The sequence below is a fragment of the Manis javanica genome, chromosome 4 (assembly GCF_040802235.1).
Source record: "Manis javanica isolate MJ-LG chromosome 4, MJ_LKY, whole genome shotgun sequence".
In the NCBI taxonomy this organism is placed as follows: Eukaryota; Metazoa; Chordata; class Mammalia; order Pholidota; family Manidae; genus Manis; species Manis javanica.
This window is the reverse complement of record NC_133159.1, coordinates 182,492,416-182,509,985: the sequence shown is the minus strand read 5'-3', so window position 1 is coordinate 182,509,985 and position 17,570 is coordinate 182,492,416. Positions and strand designations below refer to the sequence as shown.

The window sequence follows — 17,570 nt, the reverse complement described above, 5'->3', positions numbered from 1 at the left end:
TAATCATTCATTTATATTGACAGTTTCTATGAACCACTTTTTCCCTGTGTGCTCCCATTTTCTTGTTTCTTTGAATGTCTCATAATTTTATTGAATACTGGGCATTTGAGCTAATAGGCTGTGGAAACCCCAGATCCTGGGCCTTCCATTTCCCCTGTGGTGTCGATGGTGCTCATGTTTGTTGACATAGTACAGTACCTTGCCCGGACGGATTCTGTTCTGAGTCCCCAAACCCCAAATGTGGCCACTGGTATCTCTGCTAAATTAAGAAAAAAAAATTTTTTTACTGTAATTTGGGTTTCTTAAAGTTGCCCCTGGGTCAGGATAGTTCAGTGGCCAGCCAATTACTAGTTAGAGATTGTGCTTAAATATCTTGACCAGCGAAGACCTCCACCCTTTGCTGATGGCTCTGAGTACAGGTCAGGATATATTCAAAGTTCAAGCAGTTTACAGTCCAGCCCTGGCTTTTGCTTTTTGCTTTCTCCAGGCCTGCAGTTCAGCCAGAGGGGCGCATACCTGGGCTTCTCTGGTCCGTCCTCGGCATTTCCATGGCCTTGCAGACAACCAGGAAGCCTGGGGGCTTATCCAAGCCCAGTGCTACGCACTGACTTTGCCTGTTACATTTCTGGCTGGACTCTTGCTCGTTGTGACCAGTATCTTGGCCTCAGGCCGCTCCCCCCACCCCCGTCTGCCGCCGCCATAGCAATGGCGCAGGACACACACCCTGCGGCTCTCCCCTCCCCCGACGGGGCCGGTCCTCGCCCGGAGGCGGGCGCTGCAGGTCCTTACGGCCGCCTGGCTCCGGGGCAGCCGCGACGGGGTGGCGGGAAAGAAGCCAGTCCCGCCCCGCAGCCCCACCGACTCCCGCTCTTCTTGCCCCTTCCTGGCATGCGGTCCTTCTGTTCCAAGTGCTCTCAGACGTTCTATGCCTCTGGGCACCTTCCAGAGTCCGGGAACGGTTGCTTTTAACGTTTTTGTCCGTTTTTGTCTTTGCCTTTTTGAGAGAGGCGGTGAGCTCCTCAATCTGCTATTACAGAAATCCTCCCTGCATGTGTAAATTTAAATTTTCTAGTAGTCATGTTGAAAAAGACAAAAAGCAGATCAAATTAACCTTTATAATGTAATCTAACTCAATATAAAGGTATTGTTTTAATATGTAAACGTATCTTTCCGAGTATGATGAACTATCTATTTCCTTTTCAACCCCACTAAGCCTTTGCTGCCTGGTGCGCATCCCGCTCGCGCCAGTCGGTTCCGAGCGCGCGGGGCGCCCGGCCCGGTGCCCGGGGGACGGACTGTTAGTTTCCGGGAGCGCCGGCGGCGCCCTGGCTCTCCGACGTCTCTGAAACCCGTGTCCTTCGGGGCCCCTGGGACACTTAAGGATGAAGTGAAGTGTCCGGGACTCGGCTCCCTCAGGGAGGACGCTGTCCCTTCTTCGCCCTTTAGGCTCTGCGCTCGGGGCCTGCGAATGAAGGCGACGAGCGGCGGATTAAGGGGCAGAGGCTCCCGGCGGGGTCGGCGGGACTGCTGGGCAACAACGGCCCAGGCGACTCCGAGCCCGGCCTCCGACCTCCGACCTCCGACCCCGGGCGCGGCCCATCCTGCGCGGGGCGGCCCCTACGCGGCCGGGCGCGGTTTCCGGGGAACGCTATTCCCGCCGCACCGCAGGCCGCCCGGACCGCCCTGCCCGAGGCACCTTCCGGCGGCCCCCGCGCGGAGCCCTGGGCCCGGCTGCGGCCCCGCGGCCCCTGTCCGGCGGAAGCCCGCGCTCGCGCAGGAGGCCTTCGCGCCCCTGGCCCTTAGGCCCAGGTAGGTTCCCGCGTCCCAGCAACAGCGGGCGTGCTTCGTCCGCTGTCCGGCCCGCGCTGCCCTGGCCTTTGGGCACCACGTCGAACCTCACGGGGCCCGCACGACCAAGCCCACAGCTGGGCCCTCGGTCAGTCGCGAGCCGGTGCCTCGCCCGGTAGTCCCGGACAGGTGCGCCCAGCGCGCCCTCGCAGCGCCCCCTGGGTGGCCCGAGCCCCCGCCCCGCCCGTCAGGAAGGACGCAGGCTGGCTGGCCGGGCGGCCCACGGAAGTCAGAGAAGAGCAGGCCGCGGCTCAGGAGGGAGGCGGACGGCATGGGCCGCGTCCTCGGTCGGCCCTTGCCTGGTGCGCCATCGGGGGCACCGGCGCGGCCTTGGAGAGGTCGCACTTCCGGGACCGGACCCCGGGCCCGCGCCCCCTCCGTGCGGCTGAGCCCTTGGCCTTCCCCTTCAGTGTGGAGACGATGCCAAAGCTGCAGGGCTTCGAGTTCTGGAGCCGCACCCTCGGGGGGGCCCGCCACGTGGTGGCCCCCATGGTGGACCAGAGCGAGCTGGCCTGGAGGCTGCTGAGCCGCCGGCACGGCGCCCAGCTCTGCTACACCCCCATGCTGCACGCCCAGGTCTTCGTCCGCGACGCCAACTACCGGAAGGAGAACCTGTACTGCGAGGTGTGCCCTGAGGACCGACCCCTCATCGTGCAGGTGAGCAGCGCCTGGCCCCCGCAGCACCGTCCTTAAGCCCTTCCAGAAAGAGTTCCCGACCCGGGGCGCGGCGGGCGTGCCAAGCGGAAGCCCCGGGCTGTAGTGGGCCTCCCAGGGACATACTCTTCCCCGGGAATTGGCTCAGACTTCTGGCCAGTGGACAGCTTGGGCACCATGGAAGATTCGCAGCCCCTGGACATTGCCATGTGCTGTCCATGCTCCCAGTCCATCAGAATGATCAGAAAGAATGGTGCTCTTTTGGAAAGTCCGGGGTGCTGGCTTTCTTTGATAATCAAGAATCCTGTGGCCCTCTTATCCTCCTGGTGGCATGGGATCGTGTCCTAGTTTAGTCATGTCATAAACTCTTAGGACAGGAGGCTGCCCTACAGTCAACCCCTGGGACCCACCCCCACTGGGTCACATAGGAACCCCGTGCGGGGCCAGGCAGTGTGGGACCGGGACCAGGGCCGGCTGCGTCTGTGGCAGCTCCTGGGTCTTTTTCAGTTCTGTGCCAATGACCCAGAGGTGTTTGTCCAGGCGGCTCTCCTGGCTCAAGATTACTGTGATGCCATCGACCTGAATCTGGGTTGCCCACAGATGATAGCCAAGCGAGGTGAGTTCAGGCCTGGGGTCCTTGGCTGGGGCAAGGCTCCAAGCCCTCAGGGTGCCAGGGAGAGTCCAGGGTGTGGGTAAGCCTGGGGAAGAGCCTGATCCCACGTCTGATGGCAGCTTGTGGAGGGCGGCCACACCAGCTCCTTCGTAGCTCCTCCCAGAGGGCAGGCCTTCTCAGGCGCTGGAGGCAGGGGACAGTTTTCCTGGCCCTCAGAAGATCATCGCTTCCCTTAGTGCCCAGGAGGTCCCTGTCACACTGTCACTCCTCTGGCAGGGGCTAACCTTCCTCACGAGGCCCGTGGTGGATGGGCGTTCCACACAGCGCCCTTGAGCTTGGGCAGCTGGACAAACAACCCCAAATCTGACACTGAGGAACTGCCCAGCTGAGTTGCCGTCCCCACTGCAGCCAAAGACCCTGGTCTGGGAAGGCCCGGGCCCAGGGGCTCTGTTGACGTGGCTGCAGCCAGTCGGGGGGTTTGGGGCCCTCCACTGGGTAGGGTGGGTCCTCCTGTGGAATGAGGGGGAGCAGGGTGGTGCCCAGGCGTGCTGGTCCCTTGCAGGTCACTACGGTGCCTTCCTGCAGGAGGAGTGGGGCCTGCTGCAGAGAATGAGTGAGTAGGTGTGTGGCACGCATGAGTGGTGGGGTGAAGGGGCGGCCTGGCAGGGCCCTCCTAGCTGTGGCATTCCCCCTGCGGTAAAGGTAGGTGTGAAGGGCCCCCTGCCTGAGCCAGCTGCCCCCGACAGCGTTGGACAGTAAGCACTGACTGGAGCACAGCGTCCTTGCCCAACCCCTGGGGAAGGGGGCTGGCCGTCAGCTGCCTGTGAAGGCCAGCAGGGTGTGGGCCCCCACAGTCGGCCTGGAGGCGACCACCATGGTTCTCTCAGCACCCGACTCTCCTTGTCCCCAGTTCTGCTGGCCCATGAGAAACTCTCTGTCCCTATCACATGCAAAATCCGGGTCTTCCCAGAGATTGACAAGACCGTGAGGTACGCCCAGATGCTGGAGCAGGCTGGCTGCCAGGTGAGGGGTCTGTGGGCTCACAGGGACCCCTCCTCCCCCAAGTCCTCTGTGCACTGAGCTAGGCCTGGAAGGGGTGAACCCCCAGGGGTGCCTCTCAAGGAGCTCACCCTGTGGAGGTGGACAGGGATCACAATGAGCTTGAGTTGAGGCTGGTGAGGGTGGGTGAGCCCCATGCTGGCACAAAGGAGGCCAAGACCTGGCAGGGGGAGGGGCTGGGTCTCAGCCACCTCCCCACTCCACCCACCCTGGGGTCGGGCTGGGGGCATCCCTCCCTTCACATGTTTGGCCTTGGGAGGTGGGTGCACCAGGACTAGCCCCTAAATGGGGCTGCAACTCTCCCCTGCACGTCGGAGCTGAGGGAGCCCCCCTGGCATCTGCTGGCCCTGAATGCAGCCCAAGGCACAGGGACTGAGCGAGTCAGGCCCAGGGAGGCCTTTCCTGTGCTCTGCAGGAGAGGCTGATGCACCAAAGCGGCCGGGGGGTGGGCCTGGGGCCAGCCTAGGAGCTGACCCCAGGCACCGTGTGCCCTAGTTGCTGACTGTGCATGGGCGCACCAAGGAGCAGAAGGGGCCCACGTCAGGCGCCGCGTCCTGGGAGCACATCAAGGCTGTGCGGTGAGTGGACCTGGGCTGAACACGGGCAGGGGTTGCTAGGCCTCTGGACATAGGCCCCTAGCCCTCTGGGAGCTGGTGGAGGTGCCAGGGGGTGCCGGGGCCTGGCATGAACAGCAAAACAGGCAGAGCATGGTGCCTGCCAAGGCGGAGTTGGGAGCCTAGGCAGCCCGAGTGAAAGGACACGCCCTCTCTGAGGGTCTGCCCCTCCGCCCCACTCCGACAGGCAGGCAGTGGCTATCCCCGTGTTTGCCAATGGGAACATCCAATGCCTGCGGGACGTGGAGCGCTGCATCCAGGACACGGGTGTGCAGGGCGTCATGAGTGCAGGTGAGGCTGAGCCCTCGCCACAGCTGTGCTGGCACAGCTACCCCATCATGACTCGGTGGCCGGCTGGGTAGGCTCAGGCCCCCGTCTGCTTCAGGGGCCCAGTACTCAGGCCAGCAGCCTGTGAAGTGGGTAGCCATCCTTGTCCGTCTGTGACAGTACAGGGGTCCCTCTGGGGACACGAGTGCCTGCAGCCTCAAGCCCCCTTTCCCCCCAGAGGGCAACCTGCACAACCCAGCTCTGTTTGAGGGCCGCAGCCCTGCCGTCTGGGAGCTGGCTGAGGAGTACCTGGACATTGTGCGCCAGCACCCCTGCCCTCTGTCCTATGTCCGGGCACACCTCTTCAAGCTCTGGCACCACACGTGAGTTGCCTCCAGACAGACGCTGTCTGGTCTGAGCCCCGCCTGGGCATTGGGAGAGAGCTCTGGAAATCTGTACCTAAACAGCGTGCTACGAAGTCAGGTCTGGGAGGTCTGGAGTGACTTGGTGCCATCAGGCAGGGGCTCCCTGAGACAGACGGGCCTCGGGGCTGGTGGGTGGGTGGCCAGCGTGAGCCTTGTGTGTCCCAGGCTGCAGGTGCACCAGCATCTCCGAGAGGAGCTTGCCAAGGTGAAGACCCTGGAGGCGGTGGCCGCTGTAAGCCAGGAGCTGAAGCTGCGCTGTCAGGCACGTGTGGGCACTGCCGGGGTGCACGGATGCAGGAAGGTGCTCAGGGCTGTGACCGAGGGCCCTCTGGGCTTTTGCAGGAGGATATGTCCAGGCAGGAGGGAAAGAAGCCCTCGGATGGCTTGCCTTTCTTCCACTGGGTCTGCCAGCCCTACTCCCGGCCAGGGTGAGTTCTGGGTCCAGCCCGAGGGCCGGGGGGCCATGCTGCAGAGGAGGGGAGTCTGGCCTGCTCTCCGGGCCGTGGAGGCCCTGGCCTCTCCTGGGTGCCACGGTGGCCTCCCTCCCATCAGCAGACACTTGGATTCTACATATTCTCTTCCCTAAGATTCTTAAGCTTCCCTGATCCTGGGTGGATTTGTCCTGGGGTCAATAGGCTGACCCCCTAGGCTTCCTTGAGGTTCTTGGAGGCAAGGCTGGGCTGTCATCTGTGGCCACAGCCCTGCCCAGTACTCAGTTCAGACCTGCGCGTCCCACCGCAGTGCCGCTCACTCAGGCCAGCCCCAGCCAGGCGGCCTGAGACCAGCTGCTGGGCCTTGGGGTGCTGCTCATGGGCCCCCACCCAGGACTGGCCGGCGGGCTGGCTCTTACAGGTGTCCCAGCTCTGCCTGCAGCTCTGCTCTTTCAGGCCCAGGGAGGGTACCCAGGACAGCGGGGCTACCCGCAGCAAGCGGGCCCTGGAGGACGAGGGCAGTACAGATGCCCTGTCCAAGAACAAGCAGCGGAAGCAGCTGAGGAACCCCCGCAAGACCTTTGACCCCATGCTAAAGCGTAAGCTGCCCCTGTGGGCTGGGATCCTCCCGGGCAGGTGGGCTGGGAGCCGCGGGGGAGGCCTCGTCTCAGGGAGGTTACTGCCCTACCAGCCTGTGCTGCTGCCCTGGGGCAGCTGGAGCAGGAGTGGGGCTAGAGGCTGCCTTCCCGACAGGGCCCTCCTTGGGGGAGACAGTGAAGGGCATGCAGTCCATGAGCCCTGTGGCCAGCAGGATGGGGGCACCCGTCGGCATCCTGGCAGGGTCATGCCTGCTGCCCACTCTGCCCTCCTGGCCATAGCGAGCAGGGACCCCAGCGGGGACCTGGGTAGGAGATGGCAGCGGAGGGTGGGCTCACCGCTACACCTTTTGTTCTTTTACCAGCAAAATATGCAAAGTGTGACCAGTGTGGAAACCCAAAGGTGAGCTGACTTCTACTGTGCTGCCCAGGGGCTGAGCTCAGCCCTGGGAGTGCAGGGCAGGGTGGCCCCCTGCTTCCCTGCAGGGCTGCTGCACCCAGCTTCAGGACAGCCCCTCGAGGTCGGGGGGTACCACTGGTCTGGGGGCAGCCTGGGCCCCGCACTCCTGGTAGCTTGCTCAAGTGAAGGCCATTATTAGCACAGGCCCATTAGCTTCCCCATGTCCAGGGTAACCGGTGTGTGTTTAACCTGTGCCGGGGCTGCTGTAAGAAACGAGCTTTTAAAGAGACTGCCGACTGCCCAGGTGAGGGGCATCTGCCACCATCAGCCCCTCCCCTGGGGGCCCTGGTGGGTGGTGAACCTTCAGCCTCCTGAGCTCACTTCCGTCCTCCATTAGGTCATGGACTCCTTTTTAAAACCAAATTGGAGAAGTCTCTGGCCTGGAAGGGGACCCAGCCCCGGTTGCAGGAGCCTCAGCCGGCCAGTCCTGGGGAGCCGGGTGGCTTTCCTGAGATCCTGGGCAGTGCCCTAGCCTGAAGGGCAGCCAGAACCCAACATGCTGCCCCCGGGACCCCAGGACTGCTCAGGCCTGGACACATCCACTAAGGAAATGCCTCTACTCAGGGAATCTCCTGCTACTTAACAAAGGATGAGCTGGTCTCCCCCCGGCCTCGCTGGGGGCCCGAGAACGCTGCACCTGGAGCCGGCTCCCAGGCTGGACCTGCTCCTCCACAAAACTTGTGTTCAAACAAACATGAACAATAAATCACTTCAAAGATGCGTGCAGAGAGCCAAACAGCCTGAGAGACCCCTAACTGTGGCTGGGAGGGTCGTTGGGGCTGGGTATGGGGCACCTGGGAGGGGCCAGGAGCTTCTAGTCTTGGTCTCAGGGCTGCCTGCAGGAGCTCCACACATGGGCATCAGCCCTCAGAGGAAGGTGGGGGACTCGGCGCCCTCTACTGCCACCACCCCTCTGCCCAACTGTGGGGGCAGCCCAAGGACATCTGAGCCTGGGATGAGGACCAAACCTGCCAAAGTCTGGACCATGGAGACGGCCCCCAGAAGCTCCCCCCTGGCAGGAAGGAACGGCACCGGTGGTGTTCTCAGGCTGCCCTTTAATGGATCACGATTCAACAGCTCTGTAATCCCAAGAGCACAACAACAGGAGAGGCGGCGCCCCAGCAGAGCCCTGGGGCCACGCCCGAAAGCCTTTCTGCAGGCCTCTCCAGAAGGGCCCGGACTGGCAGCCTGCCTCCCGGGGTCCCCACACACACACACACACACACAGGGCCCAGCAGGGTGAAGGGGGCATTAGGAAGCTGGGCAATGGAAGCCCAGGTGGGGGCCCAGGGCTGGTGGGCCCCAGGTGCTCAGGGTGGGGCAGGGCATCTTCACATGTTGGTGCTCATTCGGGACTGGCTGTTGGCTGGCGTCAGCTCCCCCTGGTTCCCTTCTCGGGGAGGTGACTGGGGTGGGGACACAGATGCTCAGTGTGGGAGGTGTGCACAGGTGCTCCCCCTGTGCCCCCTGCCCCCCACCGGCCTCACCTTGACGTGGATCTGGTTGCGCAGCACGGCTGCCCGCAGGATCATGGCTTTGGCACGGCGCTGGAACTCCTTGCCCATGAGCAGGGACTTCTCAAAGGTGGTGCTGCGCTGGTCCACATCCCTGGCGTACAGGATCTGCAGAGGCTCAGGCTCAGCGGGACTCCAGGCCCTCCCTGCGCCCCACAGCCCCACCCGCGCCTGGACACCTTGCTGTGGGAGTCGATCCGGGCGTTGATGAGCCCCTCCAGGATGAGCTGTGTCAGCTCGTCCTCCAGGGCCGCCACGGTGGTGTTGAAGGCCATGGCCATCTTGCGCATGTCAGCCGACACATAGGGGCTGAAATACTGGAAAGCGTAGGGGCCGTCGGCTGCCTGCAGCCTCTGGACGGCAGTGCCCCACCTTGGCCTGTCCCCCCATGTTTACCTGGATGAGGGCACGGTTGCGAATCTGGGTATACAGGGTCCTGACATGGGGGGCCAAGTACATGTCCAAGAGCAGGTTGTCCTGGCAGGAAGAGCTAGTCAGAGAGGGGCTGCCCTGGGCCCCTGCCCTCGCCCACCCTCCGTCCAGGCCAGGCCCCTCACCTTCATTTCATCCAGCATCTTCAGGCACGAAGCATACTTGGACTCATAGAATTTGAAGATTATGTCCCGGACCTGTGGCTCAAGCTCCAAAAACAACTTGAAGGAGCTGCAGAGGGCAGACCGCTCAGAGCAGGCCTGCGCCATCTGCCAGCTCTGAGGTCCCAGGGAGGGACGGGCCCGGGGCACAGGGAGGAGCAGGGCCAGAGAAAGGGTCACCCACACCTACCTGCTAGAGATGACATTGCGCTGCAGTTCCTGCCGGTCGAAGGTGGCCAAGGCACACAGGCCACCATAGACGGCCACGTTGCTTGGGGAAAGCAGCTGAGGGCAAGAAGGGAGGCGGGTCAGAGACCTGGGGTCACTGACAGAAGCCCCGAGAAAGCCCAAAACCAAGGCTGGCTCCACTCCTCCTGCCCCCTGCTGCTCGGAATGCCCGGGACCCCACTGCAGGAGACTCCCCAGAGAGCTGACCCCCGGGCTCTCACCCTGCCTCCCAAGTGCTGGAGTGGGCTCCCCACCAGAGACCCTCTTGCCCCTCACCTCGGGGAAATCACAGTGATCAAATGAGGCCAGCAGAAAGCACTTTGCAGCTTGTTTGTACTTGCGTGCGGCCAGCTCGGCCAGGCCTGGGGGCAGGGGGCACAGGATAAAGCCTGGTGCCTGGAGGGAGCTGCCAGGGCCATCAGCAAGCATGCCCTGGCCTCTCCTGCCCCAGGTACTCTGCAGCATCAAACAGAAATCCCGGCTGGCAAGGGGAATAAGGGCACCCATGAGCAGGAACGGGGCTCCAGGAGTCGCGCCCAGGGAAGCCGTGCTGATGTCACTGCCAAGGACTTGCAGGCTGACCCACCCCGGGCTGTACAGCTGGCCAGCAAGGGACCTGCTGTGACTATGGCTGTCGGCAGTGCCTCCATGCCTAGACACTGGGTACACACTGGCCCTGAGTCAGGCAGGTGTCACCCACAGTTACGGGTGCCATCTCCTGCATTTTCTCTGGCTGATGAGGCCCACTTCCTGGGTTGTGAACACTCAAAAATTGGTCACGGTGTGCGTGGGTCCCCAGGTGGAAGCAGGATGGGTCAGCCCTGGCAACCCGCCCCCTGCGGCCCGGGCCTCACCTGCAGCGCACTTCAGCTTGGTGAGGATGGCCTGGGTCTGGCTGTCTCTCTCCCCACGCTGCTGCAGGGAAGCGGGCACGTGTGAGCAACCGATGCCCTCCACACCCATTAAGTCCCCGGACAGGACACCCAGCCCCCACCTGAGAGGGGCAAAGGCGGGATCAGGGAGGATGAGGCCCACCCGGGCTGCAGGGGCTCCCAGGGCAGGGCCTGAGGTGGGCAGCTACCTCGGCAATCTCCGGGGTGGACTCGGCCTTGCTGACGTAGCTCAGCACGTGAGACCAATTCTGTAAGTAGACGCTGACCTGTTGGGCAGGCAGGCAGGGTGCACTCAGCGTGGGGCGCCCCCTCCTGGCCCAGAGCAGTGCTGCCCTGCAGTCCCTCCATGCCACTGCACCGCCTGCGGCAGGGACCCACCTTAATGACGTTGAGGCACATGTTGATGACGTGCTTGGCGCTGGTGCAGTAGTCTCGGGCACGGGAGTAACATTTGAGGGCATTGCTGAGGTCCCCACAGTCAAGATAGTGGTCACCCAGGTCATCGTGGCCGCGCCTGCGGGCACAGCCATGAGTGGACGCGGGTCAGGAACTGCTCGCCCTTCCCGCCCCTGCTTGCCCACCCCAGGGCGGCACCTGATGCTCTCCTTGATGGAGTTGCCCTTGTAGTTCTTCAGGTCTGTGTCCAGCTTCTCCAGCTTCAGCAGGGCCTTCTTCCGGGTGGCCTCCACCCAAGCTGTGTCGAGGGGTGGGGGCTCCACGCCACTCTCAGGGATGGCGTCGGGTGCAGTCTGCAGCTCCCTGAGGGAGGACCTGGCCGTCAGGGGCCGATGTGCAGGCGGGTAGGCGCCTCCCAGCGGCCCTGGCCCCCACAGGAGAGCGCCCAGCCGGCACGGGGGCACGGGGGCGGTCCTGACCGCAGAAGCCTGCAGCCTGGAGGGGAAGCCCAACAGGAAAGGGATCACGCAGCCGAGCCAACAAGAGGGAAGCCAGTTGCCATCTCCACAAGCTCTGCTTGGTGAGGAGTGACTACCCGCCCGCACAGGAAAAGCCGGGGTGACAGGAGAGAGCCTAAGCCCTCTCAGCCCAGGGGCAAGAACCTAGCATGTTTTGCCATTTACTGCCATTCCTGGCTTTTCAATGAGGATGGCCAGGCCACCCGGCTGTGGAAGTGCTGCTGCGAGCACTCCTGCAGGGTGGGACTAGGCATGCGGGCACACAGGAAGGGTCCTGCCAAGGGCTGCATCCCAGGGGACACACCATGCCTGCAGGGCTCCTGCTCCCACCTCAGGCCCCTGGCCTCACCTGGTAGCCTCAGAGAGCTTCCTGTGGATCTCCTCGTACATGTCCACATTGAAAGTCCTCTGCACGAAAGAGAGCGCCATCTTCAGAGCCTCCACCCGCAGAGGGGGGCAGTGGTCAGCAATGAACTGCAGTCGCTCAATGCGCATCAGACCACTGTAGCTGGCTGCATACTGCTCCAGATCCTGTGGGGGTGGATCGTGCAAGGTGTGACACCAGAACCCAAGCCCCAGCTAGTGGGCCGGGTGCAGGGGCCCGAATGCAGCCCTTCCCGAGGCCCCAGGCCAACGGAGGAGGCAACAGGGTATGTGGGCAGCAGATGGACAGCTATCCAGGTGCTGAGGAAGGCCGCTCGGGGCGGGCCAGTGCAGAAGCCCCTGAAGTGGAGCTCCGCCCTGGGGGGTGAAGGGGCAGAGCCGGATGGGCACCCATTCACGAGTGTAGGCCACCAGAGCAGTGGGGAGGCAGCACACCACAGGCTGGGGCCCAAGGAAGACCTGTCCTTAGGCTGAGGCTCCAGTGGCAGGGAGCCCAGCACACGAGGCCGCTCAATGTAGGGAGACGGTGGGCTCAGGGGCTGGAGCTGAGCTAGTGCCCATTGTAGTGGGCAATTAGACACAGTAATGGGTCAAATAAAAACATCGCCGGAGAGGGGAGCCTGGCCCGGACCCCCCAGCAGGGCTGATATCCCCCTCCCCTCCCCGCCCCTGGTGCGCCCCGGGCTCTGTACCAGGGTGGGGTTCTCCACCACGTAGTTGGCATCAGGCGCATTCTGCGGGTCCTCCTGGGGGTCCACGTCAATCTGCATGGGCTCCACGGCCCCCTGCAACACGGCAGGCACCCTGACACCCCGCGCAGCAACCGCCCGGGGAAGGCGAGGGGCCCTCTCCCTCTCTGCGTCCAAGGTCCGCCCTGCCTGCCGTCTCCCAGGCGGGACCCTGCCCCCCACGGGCGTGCGCCAGCCCTTCCCCGGCGCCTCCCCGCAAGAACAGCGGCTCGGGGGGCACAAAGCCCTGGCCCGGTCCTAACCGCCCATCTTTGCGGCAAACAAGCAGACATCGGAGGTCCACGACCCGGGGACCCCCGCGGTCCCCACAGGGCAGAAATGCAGGCGCCCTCCACCCGGAGCGTCCGAGCGGCGGTCGGGCCGAGGGGCGGCGCCCCTCCTGCGCGGGCTCGGCGGCGGCGGCGGCGGGCGGGGTCCGGCCTCCCACGCCGGCTCGCTCGCTGCGGCTCCTGGGCCCGTCCTGGAAGGTACCTCAGAGAGCAGCGCACAGGCCGGCAGGCTGGCGCTCAGGCTGCCGTCCCCGGCCGCGCCCGGCGGGAAGAGGTCGGCCGTACCGCCGGGAGGGGCGCGGCACCGCTCTGCCGGGGGCGAGGGGGCCGGGCCGGCCCTCATCCTGCCCTGACTGTCCGCACCCCCGACCCTGACCCACGGCCGGCCTGCTGCCGAACGGAGAGAGCGGGAGCGCCGGCCGCGCCAGCGGCGACGAAGGGGGCCCGGCCTGGGGCGCCGGGCGCGGGGAGGGGCGGCTGCTTACCTGCAAGTTGAACACCTGGACCGGCAGCGGCATCTTCACCCACCCCGCCGCGGCGCGCCGTCCACTTCCGGGGCAGCGCGGACGCCACTTCCGGGTCGCGGAGCGGGCGGAGCGGCTCTTAAAGGGGCCGCGGCGCGGCTGCCCGGGAGGAGCCCAGATTCCGCGACCGCATGAGCCGGGCGCGGGGGGCGCTGTGCCGGGCCTGCCTCGCGCTGGCCGCGGCCCTGGCCGCGCTGCTTCTGCTTCCGCTGCCACGCGCGCCTGCCCCGGACCCCGCCCCGGACCCTGGCCCGCGCGCGCCCCCCGCCCGGCCCGCCGCCCCGCGCCTGCGGCCCGACGACGTCTTCATCGCAGTCAAGACAACCCGGAAGAACCACGGGCCGCGCCTGGACCTGCTGCTGCGCACCTGGATCTCCCGGGCCCGCCGGCAGGTGGGGGGCCCCGCCCCCAGCGCCCGTGTCCGCATCCGCGGGGGCCCGCTCCCCGGTCCCCGGCGCTCCCGCCCGACACCCCAGATGTTTGCGCCCAGGACCGCCATCCCCACCCCCTCGCCCCAGGATCCACCCCGGCATCCTGCAAACAGCCCCTCCCTGAGATCCTGCCCCAGGTCCCCCTGTGTCCCCAGCGTGGTGGCCGCGCCCGGGCCCTGAATCTGTGGGGACCCAGGACCCCCAGCACCCACCGGCTCCCGCCCCTCCTGGGCCCCAGGCTTCGGTGAGTTCTCCCGGCTGACCCTGGGCCCAAACCTCGGAAACATCTGCAAGCCCAGGCCAGCCCCGTCCACTTGCTCTGAGATTTCTGCTGTGAAGCCTGAACACCTGCTGGCGCCAGGGCAGCCTCACCCCCGCTAGGGCCCTGCCATGGTCAGGGTTCCCGAGGAGCCCCCTGACACCTCACAGCTTGTCTCTCTCCAGACATTTATCTTCACGGATGGGGACGACCCTGAGCTACAGCGCCAGGGAGGTGAGTGTCCTACCTGGTCCAGCCCTGCCAGCGTGCCTGAGGGCTCCCTCTTCATGTGTCCCTCCTTCTAGTGCCACACGACCCCCTGTTACATACAAAGGCCCAGGGTGCGGGCAAGCCACCTGTCCTGGGTGACACAGCTAGTAGAGGGTAGAGTCAGGATGCCCACTGTGCCAGCCCAGTGTCCAGGGCTCCACCCTGCCAGCCATGCTCTGCCTCCCTCAGCCACTGGCAGACATCCCTGGGCCTCAGGCCAGAGCCACATCCCCTGTGGAAGCCCCAGCAGGGAACCATCCCTCCCAGGCCTGCCCACTCAGGACGGCACCCCACTAAGTCCCATTCCCCAGTGTCAGGTGGGTTTCCACTCCCAGGGTTCCAAGGGCATGTTACCTGCCTGGATCCCAGAGGTCAGCAGTAGGGCCAGCCAAGTGAGGCTCGTCTGGTGCTGTGGCGGGACCTGGCCTGGGGCCTTGAGCAGAGCCAAACGGCAAGCCTGCCGGACAGCAGTGTCTTACTCTGGTCTCCTTGGGGCAGCTGACAGCAGGCTTCCCTCCGGCCCTCCTCTTCCCCCATTTCCCCAACCTGCAGGCAGCCATGTCATCAACACCAACTGCTCGGCCGTGCACACCCGCCAGGCACTGTGCTGTAAGATGTCAGTGGAGTACGACAAGTTCATCGAGTCTGGGCGCAAGTACGTGGTGCCCTCCTCAGCCCCCTCGGAGAGCCCAGGGCTGAGGCTGGGCCCACACACCTGGGCAGCCCCACTCCGTGAGACTTGCTCACTGCCCGCAGGTGGTTCTGCCACGTGGATGATGACAACTACGTGAACCCCAGGGGCCTGCTGCAGCTGCTCTCTGCCTTCTCACCAAGCCAGGACATCTACCTGGGGCGGCCCAGCCTGGACCACCCCATTGAGGCTACCGAGAGGATCCAGGGAGGTGGAACCGTGAGTTGGCAGCTGAGAGTGTGGACATCCCAGCAGGGAGAGGTCGGGGCTGGGGCAGGTGCCCGACCCATTCAAGTGGGGCATATCAGGAGCTCTGGCAAGTGACAAGGGGCTGTGGAAGGGTCTGGGCCACAGACAGCTGGCAGCATGAGTCCTTGTCTGCTTGGGGTGGGAGCTGCTAAGTGGCTGATGGAGGTTGGCCCTCTGGGTATCCAGACAGCTGCTGGGAGACAAGGCCTGATGGTGGCCCCTCCTCTCTAGGTGACCACCATCAAGTTCTGGTTTGCAACTGGGGGTGCTGGGTTCTGCCTGAGCAGAGGCCTTGCCCTCAAGATGAGCCCGTGGGCCAGGTGAGTGGGGGTGTAGGGGTATGGCTGCTTATGCTGGGGGTACTGAGGAGGTGCTGACTGCCCCCCACCTGCAGCCTGGGCAGCTTCATGAGCACAGCGGAGCGGGTGCGGCTGCCGGACGACTGCACCGTGGGCTACATTGTGGAGGGGCTGCTGGGCGCCCGCTTGCGGCACAGCCCCCTCTTCCACTCCCACCTGGAGAACCTGCAGAGGCTGTCGCCAGACACCTTGCTCCGGCAGGTACGGCCCCTAGGCTCTCCCTGGTGCTTCGGGACGGGTTCCCGCCTCACCTCAGCACCTGGCCCGGCCCCAGCCCCACTCCCTGGGTTGCCCAGATGATCTCCCGCTAAGCAAGGGTCTGGCCAGGGGTGGGTCCCAGTGCTGCAGCAAAGTTGCTGTGTGCTCTGACTTGGCCTGCGGAGCTCGGTGGTAAAGGGCACTTTCTGAGCCTCTCCCGGGGATCAGTCCCAGGGCAGTGGGCAGTGGTCCAGGGGGTGGTGGGGTTCAGAGGCCAGGCTCACCCCCACATGGGCACTAGTGCCCTTGCTGAGCTACCTTCTGTCCTGGCAGAGCCTCTCAGCCCACGTCACTCTCAGGAGCTGTGGAGGCTGCCCGGCGCATGGGGAGCCGGGAGGCTACGGCCGGTACAGGACATGGCGGAGTCTCACCCACCTCTTTTCCAGGTCACCTTGAGCTACGGGGGCCCTGAAAACCCACGTAATGTGGTGAACGTGGCGGGCGGCTTCAGCCTGCAGCAGGACCCCACACGGTGAGGGGTGGCGGGGAGGAGCGGCCTGCCGGGGGCCCGAGCGAGCTCTGCTGCAGGCCCACTCTTCCCGCAGCCCTGACCCCCTGCCTCCCCCTCCAGGTTTAAGTCCGTCCACTGTCTTCTCTACCCAGACACAGACTGGTGTCCTGTGCAGAGCCAGGGTGATCCGCCTCCTGGTGACCCCTGACCCCCAGCTTGGGGTACAGTTCTGACTCTGCCCCAGAAAGAAGGGGTGGGGCTGACTCCTCTGGGCCTTGGTTAGTGCCCCCAGGCAGCCTCGGCCCTGGCCGCACCCATGTCGGGGAGACACCGGGGCTGGCCCGAGGACCTCCCTGGCAGGCCCGGTGACCAGGCACTTTGGAGAGAGGACCGTGCTGCCTGCCCTGCCCAGGGGTCCAAGCTCTGTGGGGCAAGAACCGCAGAACAGCCAGGAGAGGGGCCACCGCCCTCCTCTGGACTGGGCCCCAGAGGTTTGCTTCGCAGGAAAGGTCTGCATCCTAGGGCCTTGGGGCTTGGGTGGGGACTGCAGCCCAGGGTGGTGGGTGGGAGCCTTCAGCCGACCGCAGGTGACTTCCCAGGCCTTACCTGCTGGCCCCATCAGCAAACTGCCCTCCCCACGCCTGGCACGGGACCCAGCCAGGCTGTCAGGGTCTCGAGGGCAGCCGTGCTTGAGGACTTGGGGCCCCCTGGCAGCCACACTCTTGGGCGCAGCCACCTTACTGGGGGCTTGAAGATGCCCCTCTGCATCTTGACTCGTGGCTCAGCCGTCCGCTCTCCTTTCCTGGCTCTAAGCCCGCAGAGCAGGAGCCTCTGGTTTGGGGCTCATCTGCTGATGCGCCCCAGCTGCACCTTCTGCGAGGAGGAGACCTCGCAACGGGGGGCCGGCACCTCCCTCTGGTCGCTGCAGAGCTCTGGCCAGGCGAGAATAAAGGCTTGATGGTGACTTTCTGTTTGGCTCGTTGTCTTAAAGGAGTAGTGCAACTCCTGGCGGCCTAGCTCTGCCCAGGGCCGCCCAGGTGGTCCTCCCCAGGAAGGCGTCCCTCCATCCCCGTCCTCAAACCATGCCTGCTGCACCTTAAGCTGCCCTGTGGACTCCACTGTGTGAGCAGAGCATGTAGCCGGGGGTGTCCTGCAGGGAAGGATGGAAAAGTGACAAACCTTGTCCCAGGAAGCTGACCTGTGTGTTAGCTTGCTTGCTTATAGGTTGTGGAACAACTAATGTGTGTATTTATGCACGTGTACACAGGTGTGCACATGAGTGTGCTTCCTTGCGCATGGGTGTGCATGTATGCACGGCAGGTGTGTGTGAATTGCTGTGCAAAGGAGTCCGGGCATCTGTGTGTGGTTATACATACATGTGGGTGCACTGCCAGGAGGAAACGTACCCCAAGGACAGCTGCGGTCTAGCATCTCGGGTCTTCAGGGCCTGGGGCTGCCAGTGGCCTGGGGAGAGGCCCCTGGCTTTGCATTGTCAGGCTCTGGGCTGGAAGAGGAATGTTGGGGGTCAAATCAGCGTGAAGGGCAGTAACTGTCAGCGAGCCTGAAG

The 17,570-nt window shown here is 64.5% G+C and overlaps 3 protein-coding genes across 15 annotated transcripts; 2 read left to right on the top strand and 1 right to left on the bottom strand.

Moving 5' to 3' along the window:
* Positions 1-1,651: 1,651 nt before the first annotated feature.
* Positions 1,652-7,687, top strand: DUS1L (dihydrouridine synthase 1 like). 9 transcript variants are annotated; one of them, XR_012130967.1, is made up of 14 exons: positions 1,652-1,809; positions 2,259-2,505; positions 3,010-3,118; positions 3,678-3,728; positions 4,026-4,138; positions 4,670-4,752; positions 4,976-5,079; positions 5,294-5,438; positions 5,646-5,742; positions 5,823-5,908; positions 6,333-6,510; positions 6,873-6,910; positions 7,136-7,211; positions 7,305-7,427. XR_012130967.1 is itself a non-coding variant. In XM_073236129.1 (14 exons), the coding sequence occupies exons 2-14, from the start codon at positions 2,269-2,271 to the stop codon at positions 7,442-7,444; spliced, it is 1,389 nt and encodes a 462-aa protein (XP_073092230.1). In that variant the 5' UTR covers positions 1,652-1,809; positions 2,259-2,268; the 3' UTR covers positions 7,445-7,687. The 9 variants fall into 9 exon arrangements, 7 of the variants coding, with proteins under 7 accessions (XP_073092230.1, XP_073092229.1, XP_073092235.1 ...); XM_073236129.1 differs by having other exon boundaries at positions 3,043-3,118; positions 6,368-6,510; positions 7,305-7,687; XM_073236128.1 differs by having other exon boundaries at positions 6,368-6,510; positions 7,305-7,687.
* Positions 7,688-8,002: 315 nt separating this feature from the next.
* On the bottom strand, positions 8,003-13,127 carry GPS1 (G protein pathway suppressor 1). Of its 5 annotated transcripts, none has more exons than XM_036996945.2 (14): positions 12,997-13,127; positions 12,186-12,278; positions 11,459-11,640; positions 10,790-11,086; positions 10,574-10,709; positions 10,384-10,461; positions 10,157-10,217; positions 9,579-9,664; positions 9,265-9,359; positions 9,039-9,144; positions 8,878-8,958; positions 8,661-8,798; positions 8,455-8,589; positions 8,003-8,373 (listed from the first exon to the last, which is right to left on the bottom strand). In XM_036996945.2, the coding sequence occupies exons 1-14, from the start codon at positions 13,027-13,029 to the stop codon at positions 8,299-8,301; spliced, it is 1,596 nt and encodes a 531-aa protein (XP_036852840.2). In that variant the 5' UTR covers positions 13,030-13,127; the 3' UTR covers positions 8,003-8,298. The 5 variants fall into 5 exon arrangements, with proteins under 5 accessions (XP_036852840.2, XP_036852841.2, XP_036852844.2 ...); XM_036996946.2 differs by having other exon boundaries at positions 10,157-10,214; XM_036996949.2 differs by having other exon boundaries at positions 10,157-10,214; positions 10,790-10,954.
* RFNG (RFNG O-fucosylpeptide 3-beta-N-acetylglucosaminyltransferase) lies at positions 13,090-16,967 on the top strand. The gene is made up of 8 exons (XM_036996950.2): positions 13,090-13,427; positions 13,911-13,959; positions 14,548-14,650; positions 14,752-14,905; positions 15,167-15,255; positions 15,330-15,495; positions 15,939-16,024; positions 16,124-16,967. Exons 1-8 carry the CDS (start codon positions 13,167-13,169, stop codon positions 16,209-16,211), a joined length of 996 nt encoding a protein of 331 aa, XP_036852845.1. The 5' UTR covers positions 13,090-13,166; the 3' UTR covers positions 16,212-16,967.
* The last annotated feature ends 603 nt before the right edge of the window (positions 16,968-17,570 follow it).

Bases quoted from the DNA above. Each gene is read 5' to 3' on its own strand.
- RFNG (XM_036996950.2), top strand. From the start codon at position 13,167: ATGAGCCGGGCGCGGGGGGCGCTGTGCCGGGCCTGCCTCGCGCTGGCC. The intron at 13,428-13,910 runs GTGGGGGGCCCC...GTCTCTCTCCAG, and splicing joins TCTCCCGGGCCCGCCGGCAG to ACATTTATCTTCACGGATGG. The intron at 16,025-16,123 runs GTGAGGGGTGGC...CTCCCCCTCCAG, and splicing joins CTGCAGCAGGACCCCACACG to GTTTAAGTCCGTCCACTGTC.
- GPS1 (XM_036996945.2), bottom strand. From the start codon at position 13,029: ATGCCGCTGCCGGTCCAGGTGTTCAACTTGCAG. The intron at 9,665-10,156 runs GTGAGGCCCGGG...CCCTGCCCCCAG, and splicing joins CAAGCTGAAGTGCGCTGCAG to GCCTGGCCGAGCTGGCCGCA. The intron at 8,799-8,877 runs GTAAACATGGGG...TACGCTTTCCAG, and splicing joins GCAACCGTGCCCTCATCCAG to TATTTCAGCCCCTATGTGTC.
- DUS1L (XM_073236128.1), top strand. From the start codon at position 2,269: ATGCCAAAGCTGCAGGGCTTCGAGTTCTGGAGCCGCACCCTCGGGGGG. The intron at 5,439-5,645 runs GTGAGTTGCCTC...TGTGTGTCCCAG, and splicing joins TTCAAGCTCTGGCACCACAC to GCTGCAGGTGCACCAGCATC. The intron at 5,909-6,367 runs GTGAGTTCTGGG...CTGCTCTTTCAG, and splicing joins CAGCCCTACTCCCGGCCAGG to GCCCAGGGAGGGTACCCAGG.